Source organism: Ostrinia nubilalis, chromosome 11, assembly GCF_963855985.1.
Source record: "Ostrinia nubilalis chromosome 11, ilOstNubi1.1, whole genome shotgun sequence".
NCBI classification, from domain to species: Eukaryota; Metazoa; Arthropoda; class Insecta; order Lepidoptera; family Crambidae; genus Ostrinia; species Ostrinia nubilalis.
This window is the reverse complement of record NC_087098.1, coordinates 16,204,590-16,229,985: the sequence shown is the minus strand read 5'-3', so window position 1 is coordinate 16,229,985 and position 25,396 is coordinate 16,204,590. Positions and strand designations below refer to the sequence as shown.

The 25,396-nt window shown below is 39.2% G+C and overlaps 1 protein-coding gene across 2 annotated transcripts; it reads left to right on the top strand.

Annotated features, from left to right (window-relative positions):
- Positions 1–23,976, top strand: LOC135076373 (calmodulin). Of its 2 annotated transcripts, none has more exons than XM_063970865.1 (4): positions 1–94; positions 4,502–4,676; positions 20,429–20,671; positions 23,412–23,976. In XM_063970865.1, the coding sequence occupies exons 1-4, from the start codon at positions 92–94 to the stop codon at positions 23,438–23,440; spliced, it is 450 nt and encodes a 149-aa protein (XP_063826935.1). In that variant the 5' UTR covers positions 1–91; the 3' UTR covers positions 23,441–23,976. The 2 variants fall into 2 exon arrangements, with proteins under 2 accessions (XP_063826935.1, XP_063826934.1); XM_063970864.1 differs by lacking the exon at positions 1–94 and adding an exon at positions 4,081–4,179.
- Positions 23,977–25,396: the final 1,420 nt, after the last annotated feature.

Sequence of the window (25,396 nt, the reverse complement as noted above, 5' to 3'; positions counted from 1 at the left end):
TATCGTTTCAACCGTCGGTTCGTGTGGTCGCTTTTGCGGCGTAGTCTGTGATTTTTTTAGTGTAGCTCCAGATAATCCAAGTTAATCTACAATGGTGAGTGTTATTTCGGATGGAAGGTGCCGGGAGTGCATTCAGGGGATTGTCCTCTATCGTTTTCTGGGCGTATTTCGGGGATGTGGTGCAACGGTGTTTATAGTGATGACGGCCTCCATTATATTATTGTGATGGCCGTTTTTTACCGCATTGCGGAACGGCGACGTAGCTGAAGTCAGGATGAGGAAAGGATTTCAAGGAATGGGTGATCGACGTGAATGTCGTATGTGTAATGACAGCCTGGAAGTTTGCGTTAAAGAGGGTCGAGAAACGTCCATCGCCATAGCTCGTAGGTGGTGCCGGTGAAAATAATGACGTTACTGAGGCAGAAGCCGGTGCGGCGATGACGCTGTAAAATGGCGTTCGGCTGCTGTGCATAGGAAACAAGTGGTTTCGTGCGATCGTCTGTGTTTGGGGCCGCGTCGCGCCCTGTTGACGGCGGATCGATCGCCGGGCGCAACTGTCAAACGCCCGTTGACTCATCGTAACCGATATTTTCATACGCAATTCGGTCTACGGGTCCCTTTGGGTTTCTTCGGCGGCCTGAGAGGCTGCGCGGTTCGCTAAGGTACCGGTAAAGTGGCAGCTGGTGTGCGAGGGGCGCGTGAGAGCGAGCGCGCCGGCAACCCTCGTATTTACTTCGCGAACCCTTTTGTTGACAACCTCCACGGTATGTAAATACGGTCGGGTCCGCACCTGGCCGATCTCAGTCCCTGCTCTCTCAATTATTATTCCACATTGCTGAGTGTTCCTATTCAAGGCAAACTGGTCTGCTGAGAACCAGTATTATCTTATTTGGTGCCTGTGACTCACAGAAAAATGTACTGAACTGATGTATGGTTGTCTAGTCTCATTAGACAGATATTAAAGTGTTATTAATTGGAAGCTAGCAGCAATGGTAAGGTTTTCTGATTTAATTTCTCTAAACATTTTTCCTTTGAACAGTTGCGTGTAATTGCACCTGAGATTGTGCAAATAAACATAATTTCATATATCTTCTTGATTGTAATACAGTTATAAGGTGTAAGTGAGCGATCTTTGTAAAGATCTATCCTCAATAATTGTTTACATTGTTTGAAAATCAAAGTATAATGAGTTTTGCCTTGGTCAATTTAGGACGCTATCATTGGATTCTAAACAGATAAAATCTTTTTTGTTTCTGTATCATAGTGAGCAGAAATTAAATTATGAATTTCTTTATTACTTGATAGGTTTAAATGTCAATAGGACCTTGTTTTTATTTTAGGGTTACGCTACACTTCGAAATGAATTCCCAGTTGTTTTCTATTGTCTTATTTTAATCTTTGGTAGAAATAATTTGGTTTAGCTAAATTTATTTATTTATTTAGGTAGGTAATTCTAATACTAAATACAAAATAAAGTTAATACTAGATATTCTTAGTTAGGTATTTAGTAAATAAACTGTACATTTATGCACTAATACCTACCACAAATGTAGGATATCATGTAGGTAATACATAAACAAAGAATGAGTTTGAAAATTTTTATTAACAAATTGATATTTACCATTCTTGATATTGAATAAAATTTATTGATGAAACTTTTTAAACAGTTTTAATTTACCTAGTTTGTAGATAGTTTATTTATTAATTCAGATTTGATTTTAGGATTGTAATTAATTAAAAAAAACTCATAAAACTCATTTATTTATGCAAGTAAGCTTTTAAAAAGCACTTTTACACGTCCCTGTCACCTACCACTGCATCAGGACATTAAATGGGCCAATGATATGATTTCATGGACTAATTTAACAACCCAGTTATTTTTCCTGTAGTAGAAAGCTTGCCTAATGGTCATAGACTAGGTAAGCTTTAATTTCACAGGAATATCAGTGGACGAAGTCTAGTATAAATTAGAATTAACTTCATAAGCTTGTAACTAACTAATTATACAATGTTTGAGGTATGCTACTGATAAAATCGAATACCTAACATGACCACAGCAAACAATGGTTCTCTCATACCTAATTATTGCTATAGCTGCTAATTATAACAGACTGTTAAACACCAGTTTTTGTTACATTCAGTGTTATTTATCTTGCAGGATAACTCATTAGAGGTAAATTGTTGGGTAAATTGAATTATTCATGTCATATCTTAAAATAAATTAGGTAGGTATATGAACCAAGCGCTAAAATTAAATTTTATCAGGTTTTCATAGTAGGCATGTTGTCAAAGTAGGTATGTATTTGAATGGTGGTTTAGAATATTTTTTATTTAAGCATTGTTATTTCACAGAAAACACAGTAGGGTCATTCCATGACAAATGTTACCGAGGGTGAAAAACTAAATATGTTCTTTTCGCATTAAATCTGATGAATTTTGAAAGTATACATTCCAAATTATAATGTGCAACAAAAAAAATCTGAAAGAAACAAGTGATTTTTAAGTTATTAGTCTTCAAAGTCTATACTTAAGTCAACTGTCTGAATGATCATTTTCTCTCTAATTATTAGTAATACGATTAAAAAAAAACTATCAATCTGTGAAACGTTTTGCCACTATATGATTAGAGGGTATTTATCATAGTATTGGTAGATAACGTCATAGTCCCAAAAAAATTGATAATCATCAAGTTTTAAGTGTGTTTTCTTGTTACTTCGGCGATGTAACACCCGAAACAGAAAAACAGGTATTTGTTTTATTATTGTACCTTACACATGGATTAGGTTAACAATATTTGGTAAAAGTAAGGTCATGGTAGTAATGATTTCAAATACTAACTAATATCTGAGCATGATACTAATTTAGTATGTTTCTTTCATGATTAAAAACTGTAACACCCGAAACGTTTCGGGTATTACATTTTTATTTATGTGTCGATATTGTGTGTATATTGCTTGGAGAAGTGAAAAAGTATTACTGTGAGGGTCGAGCGCTGGAATCGGAAATGGAGTCATATTTCTGAATTTAAGACTTTTTTGAAATGTCGACTTAACACTAAAATTAAGGTATTGCTAAAAAGTGTCGATGTTTGACATTTCCAATAAATATCGTAATTAGAAATTAAAGTAATGCTATTTCAAGCCAAAAACAATGGAAAAAGCTATATTCTGAGGAAAAATTAAACTTGAACTTTGTATATTTTTTAAAAAAAGCTGCTTCGTAATTTCAAACCAGAATTCGCTCTAATTGTGTTTATTTGTTGTACTTTTTATTTTGTAGTACCTAGATACTAATAAAACACCGATTTTATCGATAAAACGCGTTAAATTTTCGTACTCGTAACACCCGAAACAAAACCATTGTAACACCCGAAACAAAGAAAAAATGTATAAAAAAATAGTAAAACGTTTTATTTAACAGTGATTATATGTTACATGGTTTGTAAATTTCATACTTTAGAAGTCCTGTAAGTTTTAGGTATGATTCCTTAAGAAAATTCGCTAAATCTCGAGTAAATGCAGCGACAGTCGGAACATAGAGGCAAAATCTCGTAACGCCCGAAACGCACACTTTTCGACTCATATTTTCGTTATCCTACATTCTAAGCTGTACAAACTTTATTATTTAAATAAAACAACTAAAAACGGACAGATTAAGGTACTAACATTATTAAAATACTATTTCAAAATACATGAAATTGTTGAATATGTGTGTACGAACGTAACACCCGAAACGATGGAATGACCCAGTACACAATTTGTATCAAAAACTAACTTTGTATAGTTAATTTTGTACTTACTAAGTAACTAACAATAGTCATACTATACTATTACTGACAAAAAAAGTGTGTTATGTCTTACAAAGTAACAAAATTTCAAGGTTATCTTTGATAGCACTATAAAATAAAATGTAAAGTTGACACATAATTAGGTGTGTGTGCGCGGCTTATTAAATAAATATCGGTCGTTATTATCGCAAAATATCAATTGATAAGTTTATTGTAATGCAGCAACTCGATATCTCCGCAAAGACCGCAGTGTGACGTGGAAGGCCAAACACCGGTAATTACACATAATCGCGCGCAATCTTATCGCGCTCCTGATAGCAAGCACATTATTGCGCGCCCGTCGTCTGAGGCTCTTCTAGCCCCAATACTCCACAAAGATGGTCGTGACCAGTGTACGTGCCTTTTATTCTTCCACTATTCATCTACAAAGCATAATACCCTATTATGCCTTGCATACGCGGAATTTCTTTGGCTTCTTCTGACGTTGTTCACTTTCCATGCATTATTTGGTTCGATAGATCACGTGGACTGTCGGTTTCTAACGTCTCTTGGGCGTTGATGAATGTAGAACTACTTGCTATTGTTTGTCAGTTTGTCGAATGAGGTCCCGTTCTATTAGTTTTTAAATCATTATACAGTTACTTTTCCAACTATGTAGCTTCGAATCGGCCTATTTCTATACCGAACTTCTAACGCCCCATTTGTGCATTCCAGGCGGATCAGCTGACAGAAGAACAGATCGCCGAGTTCAAGGAGGCGTTCTCACTGTTCGACAAAGATGGCGACGGCACCATCACGACGAAAGAACTCGGCACCGTCATGAGGTCGCTAGGACAGAACCCCACAGAAGCAGAGCTTCAAGACATGATCAACGAGGTTGACGCAGACGGTGAGTGGTCATCTTTATTCCGACATGTTAGAATAAATACATGATATCCAACTTGATAAAGCAGTCGATGGAATCTTCGGCGACTAATAGCACGTTTGATCATTTAGTTAGCTAACCATTTGAAAAGTCAACTATGTGTAATCTAAAATCACAAATCTCACATAATTATATTGACTAGAACCATGAAGTTACAGTTAATTGATCAATATGTCATTAAAAATGAGTGAAACATCTACAACCGGTGATTACGAATATAATATAGTAAACAAATTATGTAGGATTTAAAATCGGTTTTTGATCAGTATCAGCGTTTTGTTATCATTCGCGTTGTGATTTAACGACAGCTTTGGTGTTCATGCCATGAGCCTTACACGTGCCGCCTTAATTTTGTCGAGCCCCGGCTATCAAGTCTTGTCGATTTTTAAATACCAGTCTTGCAGATAAGATGTCTGCTTAAATAACAGTACAGTAACTAGTATTCTACTAAAATGGCTATTTTTTGTTCTGCAATACTTAATTGGTAGTTAATTATTGTTGAATGCGATTTTGTAAAAAATGTTGGTTCAATGCAATTTTAACGCAATCTGTGAAAATTGTATAACCGCAAATGTAACGACGTGATGATGCAATCTTTGTGTGATTGATAACGAGCTATTAACCTGTAATTTTGATAACGTATCTAAATGCCGATGATTCTATGCCCAATTGCCTATAATAAAACATGTTTACCTACTTTTTCTGTTGCTGTCGATTCTATCCTAACTATCCATATGAGTCATGTTCTTTATCTAAACGACAAATGACATTAAAATCACAATAGAAGATTAAAGCTAAGGGGGCGTCCATAAATTACGTGAGACAAATTTGGCTATTTTTCGACCCCCCCGCCCCCCTTGGTGAGATTTAGTGAGATTTTGCCTGACCCCCTCCCCCACCCCCCTAATCTCACGTGATAATAAAATGCCTATTTTTCAATGTCTATGCTTCGAGTCTATTAGATTTAAATATGAAAAAATCAGCAACCCAGTGTCGTGCCACGCGCAGTGCAGGGTTCCGTAGCTTCCCGTCGTTTAGTAAGACAAGCAATTGCTTCAACCTAGGACCAGATTTTTTATTCATAGTTAAAAAAAGTAATTGTTAAATTTTGCTACTAATGGTTAAATATTAATAAAATGTAAACTAATAGTTAAAAAATGTACTGAAAGTCAAGTTAAACATTGTTATAAAAACATTTTTTCTGTTATTTAACCACTTGTCATTTGACATCTGTCAAATTTGACTATTGGTTACTTTAACTACGAATACATAATATTTTCATACGTATTTAATGTCATTTTTTAGGGTTCCGTAGTCCCGACAAGGAACCCTGATAGTTTCGATATGTCCGTCTGTCTGTCCGAGGTTTCGCTTGGAAACTATTGGCACTGAGGAGCTGTAATTTTGTGAAGGTATGTATATTAATCACGCCGACAAAACGGTAAAATAAAATTTTGAAAAAAAAAAAATATTTTCTAGGGTAGCTCCCCTGTATGTAAAGTGGGGATGAACTTTTTCAACGAAAACTATAACGGTTAAGATACATTAATAATATTTAGTTTAAGAGTAATAGTCATTTGAACATGTATTATACAATTTCTTAACCAGTAAAAATTCCTTAGAAGAAAATATGAAAAGTGACTTTAGATGAAGTAATTGCATGCTTCTGAAATATATTGTGGTAACGACAGACAACTACGGAACCCTACACTGCGCGTGGCACGACACGCACTTGGCCAATTTTTTACGCAATAGCGATGCCGATGACGTTTTTTTTTTATTTCGAATTTTCTTAATTTCGACATTTATTCTGCATCTTTAGTGTTCACAAATGCAGATGGAGGCATTTTTAGTTTAATTTGATTAGACGGTTTAAAATAAATTGTCATTATCATCATAAAAAAATCATTTTTTTTTACTTCAATAACCCAGTTTTCTGGAAATTTTACTCTATTTCTTGCGGGAAAAATTACGTGATATTTTCCGAGACCCCCCCTCTCCCCCACGTGAGATTTAGTGAGGTTTTCGTTGACCCCCCTCCCCCCCCTAAAAGTCTCACGTAATTTATGGACGCCCCCTAATGTCTTTTAACCTATTCACATAATTTAAGACCTTTTGTTAACCAGAATTCTTCAATTTCCCAACTCTTAAGTTAAAATCTATCATACTGATTGTTATCGGAATTCGGAACAGCAGTTAGAACCTTTAAAAACAAACCTTATCCTTTACTTGAGTTACAGTCGATGTGATAAGCAATTGTCCACCATGAGGTTCCTTCCATTCGGTCTCATTTTCCGTTCATTTTGTTATTCTAGTAATCGACCACTGATTGCAATTTTCGCACTGATTGAATCGATTTTAAGTGAAATCGATAAGTCACGCACGAAGGCATTTAATATTGGATTTAATACTTAAAAACTTCATACGTTCTGAATGTATAGCAGCATTAGAACTTACCTTGTTTAGAATTAATTACATTACAAATTTCTAAAAGTTTCTCTAGACGTAGGTCATGTTATGACCTACATCCTCAACCTCTTTCAATTAACACCATGCCAACATTGTTTTTCCTGTCATGAACATAAACACTTTTTTCTCAATACCATAAAAATAAAAGAAAAGCCTGTCCTCGCGTGATGCGAATGCTCGTGGAACAGATGCAAAAAGTGTGTCATTGTAATCGATCGACGATGGTTCGGTGGGAGCCGATTGCTCGCGTGTCCAGCTCTATTATGGCCGATATTTTAGCGCCGACGATGCTTATAATAATACAAATTGTTTCTCATAATCGAGAGTCCTTAACGCGCCATTGTTTTTGCCCTTTCCTCGTAAAAACGCAAAGAAAAAGGTCTATTATTTGAAACTAAATTCCATCCGTGGTGATGGAAATAAAAAACTGGCTTTCATTGTATAATTGTATTTCAATAATATAAGTTTTCTAATACATATCTCATTTCACAGTTCACGTACACAACTTCATTTAAAAAAATAAATAAAGTCTTATAAGAATCTACTATTATTACCCAGCTGCTGTTTAAATTAACTGAAAGCAAACGTTATTGTTTTAACATAAAAAGTAATTGCCACTTATTATCTTGACATAGTATCACGTGTTTTGCTGCATATTATGTAAACAGCTAATTAAAATAAAAACATGATCAAAATTGTATTTTCCAGAGTTGAACCATTATGGCTATTGTTTCATTGTTTAATTGCTCTTTACATTATGATTAATTCGTTTAATCATTAATAAACAATTTATCAGTTAATGATACCCCACTTTCCAAGAATGATACTGACTAAATCCTGGGTATTATGGTACCTAGCTGCTATGGTCTTATTCGATAATGTAGGTACGTACAGCAGCATGGTTTATTAAAAACGCAAAAGACATCTCTAGGACGTCTCTAGCTACTTTATGTGTCCACTTTATTATCGAGATCTCGCGCTATCACAAAAACGCAAAACGTGAAGTCTCGAAAGCATTCTTTAAGCAAAAAATAAAAGCATCAAAATCTTAAGAGCTCAAACAAATCCCGTTATTTTATCAAAATAATTACAGTGCAATAAAAATCTTTTGGCCAGTGAGTCACTTTCTCATTGACACGTAGCGGGAATCTTAAAAACATAATATGCAGCTTAAAAATAAAGTAAAATCATAAAGTTTTTGTTTTGAAAATCCAGGCAAGCGCACAAGTGCTCACGTAGCGATAACGGAGCAATAACATCGTACACACTAGACAAACACGAAGACCGAGCGGTGACTCGCCGAGTCAACATTTGTGCAGGCTTACCCGAATGTAGGAGCCTCCCTGATAACGGTTTATTATCACGAGACTATTTACATAGACAAATAACTTAGTAGGTAATTTAGATCTCATAAAAAAAGAACTTAGTGTTCTAGCAAAAATATGCCAATATTATACGGGATAACGCAGATTTTCTGTATTGAATAATTTGATAAACCCGTGTCATCTAAATGCTGATATGTTTAGAAAAAACTATCAATAAAAATCTTCTTGTTTAGTAGTAATAAATAGTTATAATTAAAAGCAATGGACTTTATTATTCATGACGCTCATAAAGTATTTTTTTCCAAAGTCAAATGTCTTAAAGTAGTAATTTTCCAAGCACCCGCAGCAGTAAAAAAAGTTTGAAGATGTGCCTACGTCGACGACATAATAGAATTTAAACGGCGGAACTCAAAGTTGGAGACAATTTTAAAGTCATTCCGTGCCCCGAAATGGCCGCTGTTAATTGGTCGGCCCACTAAAAACTTCAATCGATCAATTTGGAGCAAGACTAGGTCGCAATTAAGTATTTAGGCTGGTTTTAATGACGGACATGTCAAAGTTGAAGCAGTGCCTCCAATCAGTTAATTGTCGATAGAAGTTGAAAACTTAACACACGTAGACACGATATGGTAAAAATGTTAACTATTAAACAAAAATATTAAGAACGGAAGTTACGTTTCAAATGAAGAGAAATCATTCGACAATGATAATATGTAGCGCTGTCGTTAGCTTTCAATTAATCATTCATCGCCCTGCCTATAGTTGTTTGGCATACTTTAGGGCTCGCCAAAACTAAGATTCTTTGGTTTCTTCTCACCAATATTTAAAACAAATTACTACTGTGACGCCACGTCTAATATTTTAGCCGTTTAACGAACGCTATTCCGATATTGTTCAGTAAATCAAGACACTGCCGTCATAAATAAAGCAATTAACCATTTTGATCAATACTTGTAACATTGTCTATTTTAGAATTGAATCACGCAATAGCGGCAAATAACTGAATTTAGTCAGTTTTGGAACGGTCTTAGCTTCCCGGAATTGGACACATTGTGTATTCAGGACAGACACAAGCGGCAGTCATCATAATCTAGAATACTGAACGCCTGAAGATTTTACGCTCTTCCGTCAGTCCCGACCGCACTTCACTAAATTATTCACACTCTGACTACGCACGGCATAAAAATTCTTTTAGACAAGTTGTTATAGCTACAAACAGTAGAATAATATTATCTGGTATACTAATTCGAATAACAAACTTCGGATCTTTAAACAATAAGATACATATATGACCAGAATGCTTCTGTGACAAATGGTTTGTCTTTCATCAAAAAGGGTTTTCATAGTTGTAAATTTCGTAAGTCTAGTCTGCAATGTGGCCTTGATTATCATTTCCGTAAACGACTCGCAGGGCCGTGTGCTCGTGTCGTAATCCCAGCACTATCAATGTGCTCGGACTTGACAGTTGACACATATCTGAAACTTGCCGGGTAGTGTGTCACGCGCGTGCGGGAGGTACTCTCGAATTATTTCGGTTTCGTTGGCGGCAATACGTCAATGTTTTGTTTACAACAACTTATATTTACCCGCGCCGGCGCCGGCCCTGACATTACGTTATCAATCCGCGCCGCGATGCAATATTAATAGCGCGAGCCGTGTCGATCACCCTCACCTTTACTAATGCCACTGTTAAGCGCTCGACGGTATCAGCACATCGATAAGTCGGGTTTATCGGATTAACAAATTCGCTACTGCCCTAATTTTTAGCTTCGAAGTCATTCGCTAAAACTTCTGCGGTCTACTTGCAATTAGATTTCATATCTACGACGCTACAGGAATATCTTTTGGTATCATTTGTTAATTATTGTTTGTCATAAATGTCAACATGCAAAATGGGTGCAGTTGTCTCTGTATCAATTAGCGCAATAATTGCGGCAATCGTAATATGATCTTATGCGCAGCGCGCCGGGTGTCAGGAGGCTTAAAGTATCGGATTTGCTGCGTCCTGTGCTGTAGGGTATATTCGCGTCAATGTCAGCCTGATTACGATGATGAAACAATTTTAAATTGAGCTAATTATGGAGGACTATCTAGAGGACAATTACAATCAAAGTGTCATTGTTAAGCCAACTGCATTTTAATTATCTATATTCGACGCCTACAGAATCCAACTCTTGTAAATGGCTTTGTATAAACACTAGAAGCAAATATTGAAGTACGAATAACAGTGGTCTTAAGTTTTTTTACCAAAGAGTTTTATCGTACACTGACATTGTTTCTAAAGATGTAAGATATTGTCGTTGAACTCGTTAATGAATTTGGTTGGCTACGCAATGGCGGCGGCTCTCACCGCAGCTTTCACATGTCACACGAGTACGTAGGCAGGCTGCGTGCAAAAGAACACGTTAGAAATTACATTGAAACCAGATTCAATGTGCCAACATTACCTTGCAACATTAATAATTTTAGACTATTAAAAATGAAATCAAACTAAGAATAACAAATAGCATGTTTTTGTTGAAAGTTGTGTGTATCATCAAATAAACAATCAATTGCACATTGCAACAGCTTGAACGTTTAAAACTGCGACGGCTAGGTAGTTCCAAATTAACAAAATTTTCTACTGAGTGGTATCAGACAACAAATGATTCATCATCATTTCAGCCATAGGACGTCCACTGCTGAACATAGGCCTCCCCCAATGCTTTCCATGTTGATCGATTGGTAGCGGCCTGCGTCTTTCCTGCTACCTTTACGATGTCGTCGGTCCACCTTGTAGGTGGACGTCTCACGCTGCGTTATCTGGTACGCGGCCTCCGTTCCAGAACCTTTCTGCCCCATCGGCCGTCAGTTCTGCGTACTATGTGCCCTGCCCATTGCCACTTTAGCTTGCTAATCCGTTGGGCTATGTCAGCGACTTTAGTTCGTTTACGGATCTCCTCATTTCTGAAACAAATAATTATGATAACAATAAATTTATCTGCATTTTGTAAACAGTTATCAATTGAAAATCATGTTCATGATAATAATATGGGATCATTTGGCGTGACAGTGACATTGGTACCGACCGCTAGCGCACTGTATCGCGGATAACAATGCGAGCATCCGGCACCGCTGCGAATCAATTCGTCGGCACAGGCAGGAAGCCGCGCCGATAGACCCATCCTGGAGCTTGCCGCTACGATTGTTAAAGAGATTAGCTCGCCATAGAGGCCTCTTTAGCGCACAATAACCCCCAATCGAATGGTTTATTCTTATACTGGTAAAGCCATAAGATACTATCTACTTCTAAGAAAATTATGTACGGTTCTCCGCAGTGCCCACTAGTAATGATCTTCATTAACACGTATACAAAATCAAGTGACCTCGGAGATTCTCGAACTAACAGAGATTAATTCTAAATTGCTTGCTACTTTGTAGCAGATCTTGATGGCATACTACGCTTGCCAAATGCTGCATATTTCGGAAATCTTAGCCATGTGAGAAAGTACGATCTAATACAATGAGATTTGGAAACTTTTGACCGTCTAAGATTCAGACGGATAGTTTCAATTTATTCCAACTGTTTTGCTCTTAATTGACTTACGCACGTAGTCAATTAGGATTCTGAAAAAACTAGCATTTTCAAGTTAATACCTGTCTTAATTTACTCTAGATTCGCTTCAATGACGCGTCACTCGACTGGATCCAATTTCCAGTGAGCTGCGCTAAATTGCTGTCATTTCTAGAACCTGGTAAACAAGAACAAACGGCGGTAATTTGCCAAAAGATCATCATAACTCTTAACAAACAATACAATACGGCGGTCTATTGCTCTACGAGACTCACTGCCACTTGGCCATTACGCTCAATACGTCTATAACGCGACATTTATTCTAAGTGTGCAATTTCATTAGATCAGAAACAATAAATATTGTTTTGGGCAAGTTTCCATCTGTAACGATCGCCTGCCCGCCGCTGTAATTATTTTAATGATCCTCCTTACCAGTCCAAATTGTTTACAAGTCGGCTGCATTCGCTCTTGGCAAATCGGGCAAATATGTATCTACTACGCGAATACTAGAACCACCATCGCCGATCCCGAGCGCAAGGCTATCAACACACGAGAATCAAATTATTTATGCCCTCTTAGTATTCAATTGAACGCATGCCCTGGCCTGCCACGTTTGTTTAATATCGTTTCAAGTGTTTGAGTAGAATATTACAATTCGAAGAAATCAAAAATTGGCTGTGTTACCTTTACTTTAATACCATTTGAATACACGGTCAATGTCAAACGCATCTCCCGAAAAGTGATGCATGCATTCAACACACAAACTCTGGCCGTCCGTCGTATTCGTATCTTTGAACAAGTGATAAAAAAGCTTTGCTTGACAACACTACGTCAGGCAATTTATTTTCGTCGTAACGAACACAACGGTGCCAGCGTATTGGCATAAGTGCGGTCGCAGCTTTTCGAGGGTTTTTTACCCGTGGACGCTGGCGCTAGTGACCGAATTCGCGGAGGCACCGTTGCATCGCCAAGTTTCATTGACCCCCGCTTTAGAGCATTCCCAAAAGTTATGTCTTTTCGAGTGCAATTTTATGTGCGGGATCGCTGAACTGATCGACGCAACCAAAGACCGATAATGCTGAAACGGACTTGAGAGACGGTTGCCAGAAACATGTATCATTCACGAGGAAATGCAACTTATCATAAATTCCGCAGTAACGTGACGGCTACACAATAGAACAATACATACTAATATATCAATTAATAATACACTATTTATTATGCAAACCACTACAAAAGTCTGTTAATTTAAATTTACAGTCGTATAGTTGGCATGATTTGGGCGGTGATGTCATGGACGCGCGATAAGGAGTCGTTCACTCGCGCCTTCACCAGCGCGCGCGCCGACCAACGCTATTTGCGGAACAATGCCGGCGACCGTTAAACTCGGCTTTACTTGACGACTCATCGACAGCTGACCGCTGCCGTGATCCAAGCGGAAGAACTTTGGAACTAGCACTGGCCGTTATCAATCTGAGATTGTATCATTAGATTGTACCTATTCGTGTCTCGTCGATAGAACAGCGTCGATTTATATTCAAGAGTTGGCTCCGCTGTTTCGTTTGTTCTCATTACTTTCTATCATAAAATTATCACAAAATGGAAGTCGAGAAAAGGCATGCATGAAAATGAAGTGGGGAATTCCCGCGAGCTTCGAGATCGTCTCCAGTCAATAACTTTTAATGAGGAGATAGAGCACGCTGAACCGGCGCTGATGCAGTCAATTTCACTCCGGGGCCGCATAAAATTTGAGAAGTGCTATCCGAGCTATGTCGTCAGCTGACGGGGGGAGGCGCGATCAATACGGACACGTGTCGCGGGGGATCGGGCGCGCAGCCCACCCGATGCTAGACTGAAAAATAATTCTCTCTCCCGAGTAATCCAAGTTATTTGCAACGGCTTTTCATCGACGAGCGGATCAGATTTACGACTAAAGCTTTTCAAATCGCAATCGCCGGCAGTCATTATGCAAATGCGCCTCCCAGGTGGGCTTCGCACCCGTAGAGCATTCAGCCGGCGTCAGATAAACTATTAGCGCGGAGGCGAACGACCAATTAGCGCGATTGTGTCGCCGCGGACAATCCGCGTCTCCCGCTTCGATTGACCCTATTCAGCCTCTAGCCTTAAATAACACGATTTGTATGCCTCAATTACGATCCGATAAGAATATAGATGAGCAAGGCAAGTTCAAGACTTCGAATGAAGGCCTCTACGTGCGTACGAGTAAACAACCATTGATTGATCTAAGCAAAATGTAGTCCTCATTGAATCAAATCAGTTCAACGTCAATCGATCTAGTGACCTGCATTTAAAGGCAATCAGTGGCGGTGCGGTGCAGTGCAGCGTTGATCGACATCGAGACTTATGATTTATCGCAGGAGAGTAGTTCACACGACGCATGCGCCTGTTTACGCGTCTAATCCGGGATCACAATAAAAATAGGTTACAGGCCGGTCAAGAAACCCGCCATCGATCGACTTGGAACCGATAGCTGGCTTGCGATCGGATGACCATTATACTTTTTTTTATATTGCAAAATTTTCAAGGTTGTCCAATGTATTCAATGCAATTTTAACGTTATAAAAGTTATCCTATAGTATATAAACAATAGATACAGTAAGAAGACTGTTTAAGAATTCGTCTCCATTAAATGTCTGAGTAAGATTATGAATTTATGACTCAATAACAAACAATACAGTAAGCTCACAGTAATAACGTTGATTAATCGAGCAATAGGTTCCTATGAGGTGTGGCCTTTGAGGTGATGTCACTAGAGATTTGAACGGAAGCATGAGGCATACTAAATAACTAATAGTCTAGCTAGCTACACTAATTGCGTTAATTATTACCATAGTTTGAATTTTAAAACCATACTAGCGCATAGCGGCATTAGCGGCACAAATGGAACAAATTTCCCAGTAAATAAGCCACTAAGAGCTGGAATTATAAGCAAAAAATTTATGGAGGTAATACATCAACGCCTGACCTTTCTCGTCCCATTACTATGTAGCGCCCGTGCGCAGCCGTATATTGTCCTTCACAGGCATCTACGCTACGAGCCGACATTTATTTTCCTCGTACTCTTGTGCCTTTATTTTCGGTATCACCAATTAGTCCTTTCCTCACATAGGTATCCTCATTTGTTTACCTGCTGCTCTAACAAGCCGGTATATCATTTTATCGCCCTTCAGCCTAATGGTAGCTGAATAATTCACTGTCCTGAGCCGAAGGAATTTCAGCAAAACGCTTCTGGTTTGTGTCGAGCAAATTACTGTCTGTTACTAATCAGCCAAAATGGCGGATAATGTATGAAACCCGAAATTGAATGTGGCGGGCGGCGACGGGCCTCAATGGGTAGACTCGTGACATTCTTGAGGCCTGATTAAAGCTTAGCCCGATGAATCAATCGTTTCTCCAACTGGTTAGCTATCAAAAAACTTGTTCTTGCCGAAGTAAGTACTGTTTTGAAACTATGTTGTGAGACTTGAATGAGTATCGACTACCGTTTATAGTTCCAGACGCCACTTGAAAACGTTGCATCGGGATTTCCTATGAAAGGATTACATCGCGGTATTGAATCGCCCCTTTTGTATTGGTCGGCCGCCAACCGCGAGCAGCGGGTGCCCGCCGCTCCCGCCCCCGTACATAGCTGACCCATTGTTGTCCTAATTGTTCCCCTGCCCTTTCTGATTGTGAATCACTCGCCGAATCAGTTCCCTGTTCTATTTAGAAGCTAATCTGTTTCATTACGAGCGTATGCTAATCGGGACTTGAGCTCGAAATAGAGGATTCTGCGAAAGTGCAGCGCGCGGTCGCGGGAACCGAACGGAATGCAGCTTGGTAATTCTAGTCGTCGGTAAATGGTGCTGACAAGGAACGTAACCAAATGTAAAAGACTCGTCTGGAATCGCAGTAGATTGCAAATGAATTTGCATATTCCTCTGGCTCCTTGCCAGTATGTTTGTCGCAATTTATTAGCTAAAGCGCGCATGTATCCATGACAGAGCATCGCCCTAAGTTTTGGAGTGTTTACACGAAAACGCCCTCTGTGTTATGCCACCTGAAATTACGCGCGATGCTATTTTGTTTTAGTGCAGTCTTACCTCGAATAAACTACCCAAATATCCACATATTATGCGTGCAATAACCCCTTTCGAGAGCGTTGCGGTTGCTCTGCAGTACGCGAGATTGCAGCTTCTTCCGCATGTTTCTCTCGCCAATTCTATTGTTGTTTAAAATTTATGGGCGTCCGTTTGGCCAGATGTATCATCAATCATCCTAGTTGAACTTTTTCTGTGGGATTAATTCTCTTTATTTTAGCAAGTATGATCGAATACTTGCGTGACTCGAGAAGTGGGTAATTATTTATCACGCATCAAATAAGGCATGTATCGGGCCGCTAAACATTGCTGACGCTATGTTGACTCACGTGTCCTTGCCGCTTGTAAGTCTTCGCGACAATTGTATTACATTAGCAACGCCCAAATTCACTGCTGCCTTGAGCATTACAGTGACAGACTATTGACTTACGATTTACATAACGAAAATTAGTACTTTGTATTTACAGAAACGGCTACTTTTATCGATGTAAAACCAGGAGCATCCTAAAAGATCATTTATCAAAAATACATTATGATAATACTATTCGATTTTAAATTGAAGCTTTCAATACATGGGTGGTGTGTTCAACCTAATTATAATTAATAAAAATATGACAACATTGTTGTTATGCAGGAAATTCCTTATTATAATAAACCATTGAGCCACACGATGCGATATCATCCTCGTTAGCGTAAACAAGCCTTTGGCCACGGATGTCCTTGTAAATTGCCGTTGAATTATGTATATTTCCATCCGATAAGACAATGGCCGGCTGCGTTCATCTCCGGTTTTAGCTCGGATAAATCCCGTGGGTGTACACTATACTATAGACCCATAACTCGCCAATCTAAAAGCGAATTTTCCCCGAAATCGTTGCATGTTTACACAAATGTCCGCAGATTGGCGATTTGATTGCAGCGCGCACGTTTGATTGCGATTCCGGTCGACTTCCCAACGGTATCGACGATTTATCATCATTACTACCATATCAATCAATAACAGATAAACATGGTTACGTGTAAAAACTAGATAATATAAATTCTTTGCTCGTAAACACTTGAGTATAAAGCTAGAGTGTGAGTAATAATATTGCGGTCGTAGTATCTCAATAACACGGACAAGAATGTCCCGATGAAATCGCATGGCGTCTGAAATATAATAGTTCCTGGGTTGCGGCGAGAGGCGTGCCAAGTACTTGGCAACATCAGCGTATCGATCCGGTCGTCCTGCTGGCTCTGGTTACGTGCCGAGCCGGATCGTCTGTCGCATGAAACCCAGCCTGGGATGAGTGCGAAGTGTGCGAAGCGACCGCATCTAAGCCGCGGGCTAACTAAAGGGACTTGCGCCTAACGAAAAATAATGTTGGCAATGCTTTGTATCTTTCTACTAAACTCACTTTCCCTCTTAAATTAGTAGATAATTTAACACCCGAGTTGCCTTCATTTTGGATTGATTTTATACTCTTGAAAATTAAACAAGCAATATTAATTCAATACCTTACACATACATAATCAAGATAATCGTTATTTATCGCTAGATTCTCTGAAATATCGTATAACTAAAACTGTACTAATAATAGGTACTATTTGAATTGTAAATCGATATCTGTACTTACGTCGGTTCGAGGAATTATTACACATCGATTCGTGTTAACAGACTAATTAAAATACAATAAGAACTTTGAAAAGACCATATAGGTGGGTTATGTCTTTTAGGATAGAAACAATTTAAAAAATATTTTTTGTACAAAAGCCGGTAAGCATAATGTAGCTTTCTACAAAAGACATCAAACTATATGATACTGATTAAATATTAACAATTAAGAAAACAGCTCGTTTAAATCAATTGCTCGCCGACAGTCTCGACAGCTTTTCAATGCTGAGTCGCTCAATATTCCGCCAATTAAACAAGCAACTATGATTGATATTGTTCGTTGACATGTGCTCGCATCCTTTTGTCTCACGACGGAGCGCTGCGAGCAGACGGCCAGAAACAACAAACAGTCGAGTTCAAGGAGAGCCTCCATTGTTGCTCCACGCACGAGTCTGCATGCTTGAGCAGAGTAATTTTAACGCGATTCATAGAAACGACAAATCTATTTAGTTATGACTCTCTCATTCAGCACCACCATGGTTGTTGTCTACGTTTCACCAGCATTATGCCGGCCGTTTGGTGTAGTGGTTCAGAACGGACTACTATGTCGAGAGGTCCCGGGTTCGATTCCCGGCCGGGCAGAAATTGAAATGATGAATTTTAATTTCTGTGACGGGTCTGGGTGTGACTATGTATAATATTTAAGTATTTAAAAAAAAAAGTATATAAGTAGTATATCCGTTAAGCTAGCACCCATAACACAAGCATTAAGTTGCTTACTTTGGGGCTAGCTGGCGCTGTGTGAAATTGTCCAAAGATTTATTTATTTATTTATTATTATAGCATTGCGTAAGCCTCTTAGATGATTTTACAGTATCCTCGACAGTATTCTTGCAACTGACAATTAAGCATCAATGACGAAGTAACTTGCTAATTTGCAATGTGCTATCGTACTTCCTATCACGATGGAACATTTAGCCGCGGCAATTGGCGGTGCCACGAGCACAGATACCATCGCATTGCCGCGTCCAGGTGCTAGGCTAGGCCGGCGGCCTGCATTCTCAAAGCCCGCCGCTCTATAAATAGCCCGCGAACCACCTCGCAAAGGTTGCACCAGATTTAGACGGCCAAACTTAACCCGCACTTATTTTTGCAACGACTCGCGAGGAACGTTCACCCTCTCAGTGCACGGCCGGTGATGCTCGAATTTATCGCATAGCCTCGTCGTGGCTCATCATACCATTTATTTTTATTCAATCGGACGATATGGGGCGTACCGATTGCGAATATTGCTAATAAGATACATAAACGTATAGTCATAGCATTGTTTGTAACCTTTTTTCATTGGCAATCAGTCCACGCACACGATAGGGTTTTACGACGGACATAAAACATGACAAACGTGTACTCGTTAAAACATTTCCGAATCACAATGTTTGCCTTGCGTCACTCGTGTATGATCATGCCTAGTGCTATATTTTTTATAGCTGTGTCAAAATGAGCAAGAGCTAACGCCCGTTCTGTCAACACCGTTATTACCAGTCCATAAGCGCGACTAGCAAAATGTAATAATATGGCGACGTGTTTATATCCCGATGAAAGTCGTCGTGTCACCTCGTTACACTTGTTTCCTGCACTTTACACCTCTTAAATGCTTCAAGTTTTCATTTACACAAAACGAAAATCCCAGTATGATCCAACAACACACCAAAAATATGTTTCAAACATAGCTGAGATGATCAAGCTGCCTCGGTTTACTTTAAGAACACGTGACGTCATGGCATTGTCTTGAGAGGTTCTCAGAACCTTATATTTATCGACTAACAAAACAAACCTGCTCGTAGATTAACTGCCGTATATTTTATGGGACTTTGATGGGTCGTTGCAATCATACGCCTTCATTATGTTTTCTCATTCGCTCTATAAATCTTTTAGGATGAAGACGTATATTGATTGATGATGCCTGAATCATAAACTATTCGATAAAAGTAGAAAAGAAACATAAGGTTGGGGATTCATTGCTCTTCAATACTGACTTAGAAAACAGTGCATAATGTGTTTTTGAACCGATCAATGTTCTGGTATTCTGGTTACAATAAAAGTATAATTAATTAAATGGTTTAAACTTATCGATATGCTAGTTATTTTAGTACCTATCAGAATTCCATGTGTTTTCCTCTCCAACGTTTAACAAACAAATAATTTATGAATTTTCCCGTGTCTGACAAACGGCAAAACCTAACTTTAGATGCGACTTTACCTACGTATCATTTGAATATTTCAATCCAATTAATATTTGATCTTGTCACACATTTGGTTTTCACGTCGTTTTGACTCGAATTATTGTTCGACAAAAATATAGGTCAACAAGCGCATAATTCATTGTACGAGTTAGTCTCTAGAGTCTGGTCTGTGAGCACGTAGAATTTTGTCCAATGACCCCAAGCTACCCATCCTTATCGCTCGCGCGTAATTATGTTGCTATCGCGCTCGCACGCTCACTGCGGGTGCCAGTCGCACAGTCGCGACAGCAATATAATTACTCTCGAACGATAAGGATGGGTAGCTAGGGGTCATTGGACAAAATTCTACGTGCTCACGGACCGTGCTTTAGTTCTATCTGGTCGATAGAATCAAATTCCAGATCCGCCTAAAACCTCAACATCGTTTTCCAGGCAACGGCACGATAGACTTCCCCGAGTTCCTCACGATGATGGCGCGCAAGATGAAGGACACCGACAGCGAGGAGGAGATCCGCGAGGCCTTCCGCGTGTTCGACAAGGACGGCAACGGGTTCATATCGGCCGCCGAGTTGCGCCACGTCATGACCAACCTCGGCGAGAAGCTCACCGACGAGGAGGTCGACGAGATGATCCGCGAGGCAGACATCGACGGCGACGGACAAGTCAATTACGAGGGTGAGTGCGCACCGCTTGTGGCTTGTCGGCTCGTGTGGCCCGCATAGCGTCTGCCGGGGCCCTTAGACCTGGTTTCTACCAAAGCAGAGGAAAGGAGATGTGTTTGTTACTGTTCAGAGATATACAACGAAAGCTCATTGGCTATTCAACACATCTCCTCGCCTCACCGCTTTGGTGGAAACCGGACCTTAGTGTGCACAGTTGCACGGTTGAATTAACTCTGCACCTTTCAATGCGCCAGTCAATCAGAAAAGGTACTCCAGATTTGTGAATTTGTGCAAGTTCATTCATCCGAGTAATGCATAAATATATTGACTGCTTAATGGACTAGATGTTCTCACTACTTAATCAGACTGGAATAAGAGTTAGGTACCGCTAGGCTATACATATTTAAATTATGTAGTTTTTTCGCAGAATAATTTGGAAAAGAGACGCCAAAAATAAGATTCGGAGTTGTATAAAATGATACCCAATCATAGAATCACGTTTTATTGAAGAAATGATCATGTCAGTAGGCTACTCCCTAAAGTTATTGCCGTATACATAATAATTATTATCTGTTGTTGTCACAAGTGAGATGGATGAAAATATCCGAAAATACGGACAATGATTTATTAGGGGGTAACCCAGCTGATATTATAAGCTCTTGAGGAATGAGAGAAGCGTTTCTATAACGGTTTTGTTATATTATAAATTCAATCATATTCGGAACGCATACATGTAGCCACCATTTATGAACGCTTCTCTGATTTCTATAATGGCTTGGATTAGTTCCGCGTTGGATTCGTTCGGGGCTCACTTCGCACGCAGTGTGCGATTACTCCTGCAGATGTTTGCAAATACTCGACGTGGACAATCGCGGCGGTTGTGTATTTACATTTCCCATTCGAACGGCTCTTGCGATACAATTTAGTTTTCAAACAATTTTTGTCACCGATTCAACAAGTTCACATTTTGTCGAGTGTATTTTGTGATTTTTGTGTGAAAATCAAAGTAGAATATTTTTATTCGTTATGTATACGTTGTCTCGCTGTATTATTTACCAAAGAATGCTCTCCCCTGATGTACCACCCTCTAGAATGACAAGTTCGTAACACACAGCATGCCGCCGCAGTACACTAACACGGTTGGGTGTTGCTTGCGTCCACAAGATTCACGATGGTTTTTTTCACCGTCAACACTAGCGCAGTTACAGTGTTTATCTTACGCGTGATTTATGAATTCGGATTCTTCGCGATCTTATACCAAGGCATTTCTGATTTTACAACCATATACATCATCATCATCCGTAAAATCTTTAGATAAAATCAACATGACTACAAGCTTGCAGAAGTAGTTAACTGTAATGTTTTGAGATCGAATTTACCAGAAGTAGAATGTGCCGTTGACATCGTTGAATTATCATTTAATTGTACCAGTAACTTAGTCAGTGTCGAGGTAGAATTGAACCGCTTGGTGCGTGGCCCGCTTGCCCACGCGGCCCAAATCACCGCCCTTCACGCTACCTACTCCTCGTCGTGTCGTCCACGTGGCCGCTTGACGGTTCAAATTGGTATTCGATCAGGATCTGTCTGATAAAGTATCTAAACTCACTAAAATAACCATGACATTATTGAAATTATTATTGAAATTAATGTAATTATGTAAATTGTAATGTTAATTGTTTAATTTAATTTAATTTTAAAAACTCTTAAGCAAATGATCGTCTTCGAAGACAGTTTGATACCGTTTTAAGCTTCCCGTGAGCGATATGACGACGAGATCCTGTATGCTTACCCGTATACTCAGTCGCTGCAAAGTCGCGTGTAAAGCCTGTCGCGAGCTCGACTGCATGTACGGGTGAGGCGGAATGTGTACTGTATCACCCGACCAGCGTTCTCTCTTGCAGACTTCCATGCACTCGCCCAAATCATATTCAACCGCGGCGACGGCAGTCGTTAGCACTGCCGGCACCCTAGTCTCGTAACTAACCATAAGAAAAGACTCTACGATAACGCTGTGATCTCGAACCGATTTCCCCTGGTAGTGTGTAGCAATGAGCCCTACGCCTCCGTCGAGTCCGGTGCGAGCCTAGGTACTTGCCAGTGTTATCTGAATGGTTTGCTGCTCGTTATTAACTGTTCCTCCTGATATGTTAGCTCCCCTCCCGCGTCCCGCTCACTCTCGTTGGGATCTCACACTTGACTCTTCAGTTGTGTCTCTGTCACTCACTGGGACGGCTCGCGTGCAGCGTTGTCTGTAGGACAAGGCTGCACTCGTCCGCTCGGCAGGACGCGTCCTGTAGATTGGTGCATGTGTCTAATGTTTGTTAGTTCTTGGAAATACCACCTGTGCCCACGAGCAGCAACCAATTCCCGCGACACACAGCACTGCTACATTATCATTGTCACTGATTTTTACTAATTTGCCAACATCCGGAGGGTGGTATTTCACATAATCCCCTTGTAGTGGCATGACGAGGTACATTTCTTACGGTTTATTTATGTTGTTCGTCGTTTCCATCAAGTACATGCCTTGCGCTTTGTATATTTTCGTTGTTATTTGCGAGGGCATGTGTTTGGTGTTCCTCTGAATTTATTTGTTTTGTCAATAAACATAGTGGTCATCTGTCTAATAGCGGTTATTATATTTATTAATGCATCTCTATTCTGTCGGATCTTGTCGTGCTCTAGTTGGTTGTGTTAACAGTGGCCGCCGCCCGCTCGCCGCAGCACTGACCCGTGCTCTCTTTCTGTTTCAGAATTCGTCACCATGATGACGTCGAAGTGAGCCGCCGGCTAGTGTGTGTGTAAAAAGCAGAGAATTTAAATATACATTTTGTTTCATGACACACAATATTACCATCGTATTGGACCTGCATTTCTCTAGTGTTTGCGATATTCTGTCATCGTTCGGTTGGGGGGGCGGCGCGGCTCGGACCGCGACCTCCGCCTCTCATTTTTATTTAGATTTTAAAGTATTCCGTTAATTTTACTATGTAAGAAAAATTTTAACTGTAGCGGTACAAAGGGAACGAATAGGTGTGCGTCGCAAAGTGATGTTCTGTCGCCGCGAGCGTGTGTGTGTGTGTGTGGGCGCCCCTTGCATGCGGCACGGCCCGCACCTTTCCGATACATTTTAATGTAAATTTTTTTCAAGTATGAGATATTTATAAAGTACGTGAAGATTAAAAATTTAAAAAATCCCAAAAAAAAAATACTGTCCCGTAAGTGATGCGGCGGTTCGCCGCCGGCTGTACATTAATGGTCATAATAAATGTTTAAATCGAACTAACTCAGTAAACGAATAAATTAGATTTATCGGTACTGCATTATTGTATCTGTAAATGACTTGATAAATATTATATTTCTATTGTTGGTGAAACTAATTCTATCGAAATGGAAAGTAATCCGCTCTGTTATTCTCTTACCACATTTGATTCATTCTGTTATTAAATTTTACAAAAGACATACTGAAAATAAATGTTTCTTCATTTTTAGGTCAATAAGCATCGGTGTTTCATTTGCCCGTGTGTGTCACCCGTCCGTCACCCTCACCCACTAACTGCATCTCGCTTCTTTATTCAATTATAACTTAACTAGGTTAGTACTTAAATAATTCTAATAATTTATGTTAAGTATGTATATTTAGTATGTCAACTATTATAAATATAAATCTATACAATTATTGCTTCCAGAGGTTTTTATCATTTTCTATTAGGGATACCCAAACCATTTGCGATTTAGTTATTGAAACAAAGGCTTTAATTTAAATAATTTTATTCAGAAATGTGCATTTATAACAACAAACATTAACAAACTACGAAAATGATTTACGTTTACCAAAGCTCCTTTGATTCTAAAATAATTTTAGTAAACTAACTACGTTATTTGGATTGCGAAATTGTTTCATTTTGTTTGTAAAAAGAGATAAACATTGGCCGTTCAGGAATCGCATTATTGCACGTTCACATTCATAATTAAATTAAAAGGTTGTATTTGTTTAAATCCAGGCCAATTTAGAAAACACACTAGAGAGAGTACTCCAAGTTCCAAAAATTATTGTATTTACTTGCTGATGTTCAATAAACGCTAGGGAACTTGGCAGGAGTTTTAAAAGATCGTAAAAATACTGTTTCCAACACATTAAACTTAACACTGTGACATCTTTATGTAGCTGTAAGTAATCAGCCGCTATTTTTATTGTTTCTGTACTATTATGATATTCACATATAAATCACACTACATTTTTGGTTCCAACATACTTTTAATATAATAAAATAAATGCACCTTACCTCTACTTAAGATGCCACAGCGTTTATTTTAACTAAACGTGCTGGGTTATTCCCAGTTGACTCCACAACAGTCGCCTGACTGGGGGCAACTGACGATTTATTTATAAAAATGTCCAACTAAAAAATGGCGTTATAAATAACTAAATTGATTTCCATACTGTTTTCATAACATCTATTTGGTAAAAGTGGGGGAGACGGGGACATTTTTGTAAATTTATTCCCAGTTGCCCCCAGTGGGGCAAATGGGAAGTACCTCTTATGGCGCAAGTACACTATGCGGAAAATTGACCAAGTCGAAGCGCTAGCCCGCGCACCAAAGTATAGGCGACGCCCAGGTGGGGGAAGGAGAAAGGGCTTATTCCACTATTCCTTATTGACAATCCCCGTCAACGGGGATAAGTGAACTTTTTGTTCACTATTCCCCGTTAACGCCAATTGGAACTTATAATAAT